Source organism: Eurytemora carolleeae, unplaced genomic scaffold (assembly GCF_000591075.1).
Source record: "Eurytemora carolleeae unplaced genomic scaffold, Eaff_2.0 scaffold612, whole genome shotgun sequence".
Lineage (NCBI taxonomy): Eukaryota > Metazoa > Arthropoda > Copepoda > Calanoida > Temoridae > Eurytemora > Eurytemora carolleeae.
Window position 1 is genome coordinate 182,796 of NW_019396569.1, and position 10,531 is coordinate 193,326.

Sequence of the window (10,531 nt, forward strand, 5' to 3'; positions counted from 1 at the left end):
CCCACCCCAATGAAACATATTTAAATTATTTTCAATTAAATAGGATTTTAAAAAGTATATTGGGATTTCAAAATTAAAAACAAAACCTCATATATTTTATTCTTGACAATAATGAAAACCATGATGATTGATGATATCTTTAAAGATTATGTATGTGAGATTTTGAGATAAGAATTGAAAGTAAAAGTATGCTAAAGAAAGGCTTTGACGCAAATATGTCAAATATGCTGAAGATATTGGGTGTCATGCAAAAGTAAACATATACGATGTATTATAAACAATATAATGATATAAACTGCCAATTGCAAATTTTCCCTTCTTCAGTTAAGTAAATGCAACAAGAATTGAAACTTCAAAGTAAGAGTTTATGTTTTGCTTGAAAGATAGATAGATAGGTTATAAGGCATTCCATAAAACACGTGTGCTTACTGCCTACCTCAAGCCTTCTCCTTACGAGGGTTTCCTTCTCTTCCCCTATATGGTTTGAAATTTTTAAACCTCGAATTCCTGGGACCTGGCCCGACCTGCCTGCACTCCTTGCATTGTGTGGATGAGTACCAAACCAGCGGACCAATCAGAGTCGAGTACTGACTCTATGCCCTTATAAGGAATTGTCTGTGTATTCTACCCGGTTTCTGACTCACACAGCTCACTGGCTGCAACCGTGCCCTGTGTCTATATTAGCTTCCAGCACCCGCTCAGTTCATCATTCGCTCTTCGGCGTTCTATCTGTGCACAACACAACGTGACAAAACAAAGTTTTCAAAATGTGTGACGATGAAGTAGCTGCCCTGGTCGTTGACAATGGCTCCGGCATGTGCAAAGCTGGATTCGCCGGAGACGATGCTCCCAGAGCTGTTTTCCCATCCATCGTTGGCCGTCCCCGTCATCAGGGAGTCATGGTCGGTATGGGACAGAAGGACTCATATGTTGGAGATGAAGCTCAGAGCAAGAGAGGTATCCTCACCCTGAAGTACCCTATTGAGCACGGTATCGTCACCAACTGGGATGATATGGAGAAGATCTGGCATCATACCTTCTACAACGAGCTCCGTGTCGCCCCTGAGGAGCACCCCGTCCTCCTGACTGAGGCCCCCCTCAACCCCAAGGCCAACAGGGAGAAGATGACCCAGATCATGTTCGAGACCTTCAATACCCCCGCTATGTACGTCGCTATCCAGGCCGTTCTCTCCCTCTACGCCTCTGGACGTACCACTGGTATCGTTCTTGATTCTGGAGATGGTGTTTCTCACACTGTCCCCATCTATGAAGGTAAAATTTTGCCTTATTCTTTCGACCCCCCCGCCCTGGCCCCACTAGCCCCCCACCCTATTCAAGGGCCATTGAATTCCCCAATATCTACCTGTTATTGTGCACATCTGTCAAGGATTTATACACCCGGGGCAGTCTAGTAATGGTGTGGGGTGAAAGTAATTCCCATCTTCCGATCTTCACTCACTATCTTCATTCATCAAGCTAACAATAGATTTCTAACGTTATTTCCATTTCAGGATATGCTCTGCCTCACGCTATTCTCCGTCTTGACTTGGCTGGACGTGACCTGACAGACTACCTCATGAAGATCTTGACCGAGAGAGGATACTCTTTCACTACCACCGCCGAGAGAGAAATCGTCAGGGACATCAAGGAGAAGCTTTGCTACGTCGCCTTGGACTTCGAGCAGGAGATGGCCACCGCTGCTAGCAGCTCTTCTCTCGAGAAGTCCTATGAGCTTCCCGACGGTCAGGTTATCACAATCGGTAATGAAAGGTTCAGATGCCCTGAGGCTCTTTTCCAGCCTTCCTTCCTTGGTATGGAGTCCTGTGGTATCCACGAGACCACCTACAACTCCATCATGAAGTGCGATGTTGATATCCGTAAGGACCTGTACGCCAACACTGTCCTGTCCGGAGGAACCACCATGTACCCCGGTATCGCCGACAGGATGCAGAAGGAGATCACCGCCCTGGCCCCCAGCACAATGAAGATTAAGATTATTGCTCCTCCAGAAAGGAAGTACTCCGTCTGGATCGGAGGATCCATCCTGGCCTCCCTCTCCACCTTCCAACAGATGTGGATCTCTAAGCAGGAGTACGACGAGTCCGGACCTTCCATTGTCCACAGGAAGTGCTTCTAAATCACAATTTCTCTAAAGACATAAAATTAATTATTTGAAACAAGATTAATTTTCTTCCAAATCTGTTGTACACATGGTCTGTGATCTCAGGGGGTCATGGCTCTCTGCATAGTTTAGCTTTTATATAATATTTATGTACATGTATCTTGAAAAAACGTAAATACATAATTGTAGCTTAATATGACTTGCATCTTAGGTTGGAAAGTTAATTATTAGATCTATCAATTTGTAAGATGTTATGAAACCTAATAAAATGGACTCTATTAAATTTTGAATTTTGAAAAGTTGGCCGAACGAATTGACCTAAATTTTTATAGATAAAGAAAATGGTTACTTCAGGTGCTTCCTTTCAATTCCTGCACCAAATATATTTTTATCTTTATATTCCACATATACCACATATATTAACTAAATCTTAATATCTCATGGGGTTTCCTAGTTGTGGATTGTCGCCTGTAAAGCTTTGTCCGCTAATCATTTCCGGATTTACATTAGTCGGAAGTATTTTAAATATACTGATATGTCCTATTTATTGGAAAATTTAAACTTTCAGTTTTTTTGCAAGTCAACTTCTTGCTTAGAAATAGTGTCGGTAAAGCATTTTATGTTAAAAACATTTTTATTTTAGGTATGTTACGTTTCACATGATCCAGTTTCTTGTAATTTAAATTGTGTTGCTAACAAAGATGAGTCAAATAATTTAAGGAAGAGCTCCAGAAAAAAGTTTCATTTGAATTGTCTGTTCGTGACATTTCAATTTTCAAACAGTGTCTTATTTTTATCCATAATCTATAGCAACGTAGAACGTGTCAGGTTATTTTTTTAAAAGCTACTTTCTAAAATACGGTGCCTTCAATGGAAATATTATTTACGGAATAAGAAAGGGCTAGGCAGGAAGACGACCCTTCTAAAAGATATATTAATGCGTAATGTCGTCTTTCCCTTCTCCTTTGTCTAAAGTTCTAATACTTCAAATAAATATTGTAATTGATGGTAAATATATTTGTTTGAAAACGATTTTGATAGTCAATTGATCGTTAACACTCAACGATCAAAGAACATACAAATTTGCGAACTGCTTTCCCTATAAATATGATTTTTTTTAAATGTTCTGCAGGTTTATAAAACCATTTTGAATTGTTTTAACATTTTTTAATACAATGATAAAAACCCCTTAAAGTTTGAAAAAAAAGAATCAAAAAACTTTAAAAATAAAAAAAATGTAATAAATGATAATGTTGGATAAGAAAAACTCCAATATCGTCTTACATTTATGAATCACTGTCGTCTTCCTAAAATGATAAATAAAATATTTTTTTTTTCAAGCGTTTGCATGAGGAAACCCAGGTAAAAATTATTTCTCTCAATTTTAATTTTATGTTTCTTAGAATTCTTTGAGCAAAATGTTGGTTTCTTTTCATTATTCTTTCTTTAAATTTTGTCTTCTTAGAATTGATTAAAAGTTATGCATCTGGTTATGCTTATAAGATGAGAATTAAATAAAAACCAAAAACTTTACAAAAGAAACGACCTGCTTGTCAATTTTTCTCTCTTGTGCTAAAGTCGATCTTTAAATGTTTTTTAGAATAATGACTTTGAGTAAGTATAGTAACTTAAATGTGTACATTAAAAACATGAAATTATTTAAATTACGCAATTTCGTTAACTGTGCTAAATAGTGATCAAAATTTTATTAACCTCGCTAACAAAGGCAAAATTAGAATATTTTGTAGTTGGGTTGTGTCGGAGGAGTATGTATAGTTTATAGGTTGGAAATTATATAAATGAGTCAACACTATATTTTAAAAATAAAAAACATAAAAATTTTATGTTAACGCCTAAAAAACGTATGACATTTTTACCATTTGTCCCTAGTTTTGCCTTAACATTTTGAAGAACGCACCTAAGTAGGATAAAAGATGTATTATTTTGGTGACTGTTGTTGAACGTAAACTCTTTTAGAAAACGAACAAGATTTCCCAAGGACTCCATTACATTACTCCTCGTGTCATTCCTAGACCGAAGAAAAGCATGGTCCACCAAAAAATCCCAAAATACAGCAAATCAATACGGATTTGTAGTACGTACAGGTATAACCAGAAAACTGTAGAATAGGAAGACGACATAAAAGCAATACTGATTGTTATCATATAGGATTATCTCCAAGCTGTAACGCCAAAATACGCACATAATAGTCGAAAACCTAGTTTTTTCTACATGCAAATCTTTGTATTAGCAATGTACAATTTTTTTTAAATGATTCGTTCTTTTTAGATTTTCTGATTATAGTTCCTGAAATCGTAATTTAATAGCGCCATCCAATATGATGTGAGACACCCTGTATAGTAAGTTATTATATCACTTATTAATTGAAATGGGTCTGTTTACACTGCACACTTGCTGTGCCTCATGTACGGAGATTTAAAGTAATAAATTGAGTCTTAGAGTCGTCTTCCTATTCCAGAATTTTCTGATTACCAATGTATAATTTGTGTTGACGGCTTAGTTAATTAAGAACATTTTTCTTGAGATTTTAAAACATCCAATCGAAACAATATATTTACCAAATAAACATACTAAACTCCTTCAAGAAAATAAACTTCCTTCGGAGAACGACGGTCGACGACCCAAATAGCAAAATTTGGCAAAGTAAAAATTTGGGCCTGGCAATTCTAACTACATTGATTTATTTATATGTTGTTTTCAAGTTCATATTGAAAATTCATGTTTTAATTTTATGAAAAACTTCTTTATTTCCCCCCCCCCCCAGCAATGGTTTTATTCCTCCATTAGTGGTTGGAAAATCCCCGAATCCCCCCGGACTAAATGAACATTATAGAACTCAAATCACATCATAATACAATAAGAAAACCAAAACTTCCCTAGGGGAATTTCTTCTTAAAGAATGAGGGCAAACAGACTTTATTTTTTCAACACAAATTGAGATAGGTTGTCAGAGGCGCTATACCACCCCCGGATTTCGTAAAACCCATGGCTCAACACCAAACGGGTGCCGAGCCCCTTGGAAAGAAAGGAAATGCAAACACCCAGCTGGACAGATTCCTTTGTGCGCCCCGACGATTGTCTATCTTAGTTTTACGAACCCTTTTTTTGTTGAAAATATAGAGGCGCAATATTCAAATTAAATAAAACTTTAACAGATTTGTTCTACTCTGTTCATCTTCGATAACGAAATGAATAACGAAAGGAATTGAGTTTTGCCACAAACTCAAATTTTATAACTACTATATCTTTGCGAACGAATGGAGAATTCTTTAAACTAAGATTGGGTTGCAACTTGCTAATATAAAGGGATTAGAGAAGTTTATTGAAAAAGACTTTGTGGTTTGCATATTTTAATTAAAGTACCAAAACAACGGTTTAGTTAAGTAGGTTATTAAAACCAATTTAAATTATTTTTGAAATGAAAAACAGAATGAATCTGTTCTATTTTGTGTTTTGTTGGATCAATTCTCAGTAAAGTTTCTAGAAATAGATAAATTGAAGGTTAAAGAATTATTGGTTTTCTGTTTTCCCTCTTTTTCGATAGGAATTATGTACAGGGTGTCCCAAAAAACATGTAAATTCAGTGACGAATTCGATATCGTCTTTGTTATGAATTAGCATTGTATTACCTAATTTCAAAAGCCATAATATTATTATGTCTACTAGGGTTTAATTTATGAAAAGGGTAAAAGACTGTAAAGATGTGTCTATAATGTCTTCAGAAGATGAACAGTGAAGTTTACTCTTTTCGTAGACTGTAATTTTCTTGTTTTACTAAGTTACAGCTTTCTCAGTAGGTATCACTATACTAAATCAAAGAATTATTTTAAAGACGATATTGAATTTGTCAATGAATTCCCATGTTTATTGGGACACCCTGTATAAACAAGGAGATAGGACACTTTTTCCAGAGGGAACATTTAAAAATCCATAAAATATAAACATGAAAATAAGTTTAGAAAAAAATATAAAACATAATATTGAAAGCTGGGTGCGGAATTTGATGTAAAAAGTTTGTAATAAATCCCTGAATAAAAGTATGGAGTAAAAGAGAGATTTTATTTCTGAAAGTTTTTTCATTAAAAAAAATTTAAGAATTTAATTCTTATTTCAATTTTGTTATTAACTTTGAAACTGAGATGATTCAATTTAAGGCATACTCAGAAATTTGCCATGGGTTACATTCATGAGGGGGGGAGGCTGATCCCCATGCCCCTCCTAGATTTCGCCTATGTTGTTCAGCTTAATGTGTGCATTAATATGTACATATTGATTATTTAATTGTGTTATATAAACAATAAATATACGTTTATCTATATACATATATACATATAGATACATATAACAGGTTCATATTCCAGCATTGAAGTTTGCATCAAGTTTAAACAAATTTTTGACAGATTACAGACATCTGGAAATATTGAACTATTATATTTAATTTCTTTGAAAAATTTATCTAAAACTTTTCACAATCGAATAATGATGACCATTGTAAAATATTAGTTAAATTTCTTCTGAAATATATTTTTGAATGAAAAGTAGAAAAAAAAACTAAAAAAAAACTTGATTATTGGAATTTGTTTAAGCTAAGATTAAGCTAGAGTCTTGTTATGGGTTTCAAATTGGGTTTGATCTCTGGTTCTTTAGTCTCTATAGATCCGTCCTCCCTTAGAAACCTTTTCATACAATCTTCTCTCCAGTTCATCCTCGGACCCGGAGCTAAACCCGTCCTTATTGTACATAGATAAACCTTTCTTTATCCTGTACTTGGTACATAAGTAAACCTGTCCTTATCTTGTACAGTGTACAGAGATTAACCTGTCCTCATTCTGTACAGTATACATAGATAAACCCAACCTTATCCTGTACACTGTACATATATAAACCCGTCTTTATCCTGTACACTATACATAGATAACCCCAACCTTATCCTGTACAGTTTACATAGATAAACCCGTCTTTATCCTATACACTATACATAGATAACTCCAACCTTATCCTGTACAGTTTACATATATAAACCCGTCCTTATCCGTGCACTGTACAAAGATAACCCCACCCATATCCTGTGCAGTGTACATATAAAAACCCGTCTTTATCTTGTACAGTGTACATAGATAAACCCAACCCTATCCGTAACATTTTACATAAATAAACCCGCCCTTATCCTTACATTGTACATAGATAAACCTTTCTTTATCCTGTACATGGTACATAAATAAACCTGGCCTTATTTTGTACAGTGTACAAAGATAAACCTGTCTATATCTTGTTACACAGTATTCATAGATAAATCCAACCTTACCCTGTACAGTATACATAGATAAACCAGTCCTTATCCTGTATAGTTTACATAGATAAACCCATGATCTTATCTTGTACAGTTTACATAGATAAACCCATGATCTTATCTTGTACAGTATACATAGATAAACCCATGATCTTATCTTGTACAGTATACATAGATAAACCCAAGATCTTATCTTGTACAGTGTACATATATAAACCAGTCCTTGTCCTGTACAGTGTACATAAATAAACCATTACTTATCCTGTACAGTGTACATAGATAAACCAGTCCTTTTCCTGTACAGTTTATATTAACAAAAACCGTATTTTATCCTGTAAAGAGTACATAGATAAACCTGTCCTTATCCTGTAAAGTGTACATGGATATTAAATAACTCCCACATCATCATTTACTAAATGTACAGTGAACATTGAATAGTGTACACTTAAAATAGATAAACCATATTTTATCCCGTACATTGTTTTACATACAGACCTCTACTTTATCCTGGTACATTGTACACTGTACACTGTACAGTGTACATAGATAAACCCTCCCACCCCGGACTAACCAGAGTGAAATGCATTCGGTTTCTTTTTATTTGAAATCAAACGTGTTTTAGTCTATAATTTAAAAATCTTTACGGATTTGTTTATTTTATACTTTTTCGTTCAAAATGTATATGCCGACAAATAAGTATTTTTAAAAAGGCAAAAAGTTATGTATAATGGGTCAACTTGTGAACTAAAGTTCAAGTTTTCTGAAATATTGACAGAACCGTTAAATCCACGTGCTCCTTTATCCTTAATTTTACCTTCTACAGTTTACACACATTAATGTTTTTGCTTATTTAAAATTTACCTGAAACAAGGTAAATACATATTTTAAAGTGAGAATGGTATTTCAGATTCAGAGCGTATACCCTTTAAACCTTTATGCCTGATCATAGTTGACAGAGATATCTATATTTTTCAAACTGTAAAATTGAGTTAAAATTTATCTTTCATTCTTGATCAAACTGATGGTTAAAGGATACCGTTGATCCTTTTCATATTTGTGTACAAAAGAATAAACCTTTATTTTATTAATGTAATACCAGGATAAACTTAATTATGTATTATAGCTAAATCAATTACTTGATGTACCGTTCTAGAAACCTCCTTCTGGTTTATTAATAGCATACCCCACCCCCCCACCATTGTTTTTGTCAACAGTTGATCATATTTCAAGTATATTGTTCAAAGTATCCAGTGTCAACTAAATTATAGCTGTCCAATGTCCAATTCCCATGTTTATTGGGACACCCTGTATAAACAACTAGNCCAGTGTCAACTAAATTATAGCTGTCCAATGTCCAATATCTGCAAGATATATATATGTATTCTGTCAGCACTGATCATATATTATATTCGCCAAGAAATATTGTTAAAAAATGACAATAATATCTATAAATTAAGAATACAATACTTTCTTTCTATTTCTTTTCTTTTCTCCAAACATTTTGTTTTTGTTTTTAAGCAGTCTTTTGAGGAATCATATTGACCTAACTTTGCTTGGATCAGAGTTTAAAAATTTCTAAGTATTTTTTTTTTTGATAGGATTACAAAAATGGATGCAAATATGAGTTGTTAGTTGTAAACCTGCTGAATAGTTGCCAAAACTACAGATAAACTTCTGTAGAAGATAATTTAAAGAAATAGTAAAGTTCAGTAAATAGGTCCCTAAAATGGGTAATACCCTCTCTGGACCCAAAAAAGTGATAAGGTGGAGCTCAAAAACAGGCAGCTGTTTCAACTTTAAAAGGTAAAAATTAAACTTTTAAAAGTTTTTTTTTGTACAAGAAGCAAGAAGAATTGAAACCTAGGACAGAGGATAAAAATGAAATGATGACTAAGAATAATTCCTTATCCTGAGATTTAGAAGAAAAAAATATGTTCGGCATTGGAGGCCGAATTGAATAGGCTGTAGTGTATAGCTAGGTATTCCTTGTATTGGGTAAGCTAAGGAAGGATAAAAAGTATACTGCTCCTGACGTAAAGATAAAGTATGATTGACGAGAGAGAGAGAAAATACATTTACATCGTCTTCTATTTTGTGTCTAGCCGTATTTAAGCTTGCTTCACAGAAACTACTTTTGATTGATAGATTGAATGGAACAATGAATTTAAAAGATCTCTGGGATCTGTATTTGAAAGATCGCTTTGGACACTAAATTCAATAGATTGCTTGGGACACTTTATTTGATAGATCGCTTGGGACACTACATTTGATTGGTCGTTTGAGAAATTGAGACACTTTATTTGATAGAATGTTTGGGACACTACATTTGATTGGTCGTTTAAGAAAATGAGACACTTTATTAGAAAGATAGCTTATGACACTACATTTGCTAGAAGGTTTGAAACACTACATTTGTTAGATCACTTGGAACACTTCATCTTATAGAAAAATTTGGAAATATGATGGATCATTTGATACCAAACATTTGAAAGAACTCTTGGGAGTGACACTACATTTATTAGATCGCATTGAACAATTCATTTGATAGATCGCTTGAGACTCTACATTTTATAGAAGGTTTGAAACATTGCATTTGATAGACCACGGAATATTATACATTTGGGACACTCAATTAATTTGTCGCTAGATTGAGACACGACATTTGATAAATCGCGTATGGAAGACTTCATTTTATGGATCGCATAGAACATTTAATACATCACTGTGCTGTGACCAAACATTCCAATATTTATTAAAAATATAAGCATATTCTAAACATTATAAGATATAAGCATATTTCTGTGTTGGTGATGACGGTAGGGCAGGATGCAGGGAACATATATAACGTGAATAGAAGATTAACTATACAATATACAATTTATACATAGTAGCATACTATACTTTACAAATACAAACAGTAAGACCCAAAAAATAAAAAGATAACAGGACGACTGTTACGAATTGAATAGTGCATTGAACATGAAAACTGGAATAGGACAATACCAAGGTTGAATTAAGTCTTTTGATTTGGCAAAGAAACAAACAAGTTTACTGTCCCAAGAAACTATAAATAAAAGGTAATAGACAGTATAAATTCC

The 10,531-nt window shown here is 34.0% G+C and overlaps 1 protein-coding gene across 1 annotated transcript; it reads left to right on the top strand.

Moving 5' to 3' along the window:
• Positions 1-762: 762 nt before the first annotated feature.
• Positions 763-2,321, top strand: LOC111705646 (actin, clone 403). Its single transcript, XM_023478263.1, has 2 exons — positions 763-1,272; positions 1,512-2,321. Exons 1-2 carry the CDS (start codon positions 768-770, stop codon positions 2,135-2,137), a joined length of 1,131 nt encoding a protein of 376 aa, XP_023334031.1. The 5' UTR covers positions 763-767; the 3' UTR covers positions 2,138-2,321.
• Positions 2,322-10,531: the final 8,210 nt, after the last annotated feature.

Coding starts and splice junctions, on each gene's coding strand:
- LOC111705646 (XM_023478263.1), top strand. CDS start 768: ATGTGTGACGATGAAGTAGCTGCCCTGGTCGTTGACAATGGCTCCGGC. Junction 1,273..1,511: donor CACTGTCCCCATCTATGAAG/GTAAAATTTTGC, acceptor TTTCCATTTCAG/GATATGCTCTGCCTCACGCT.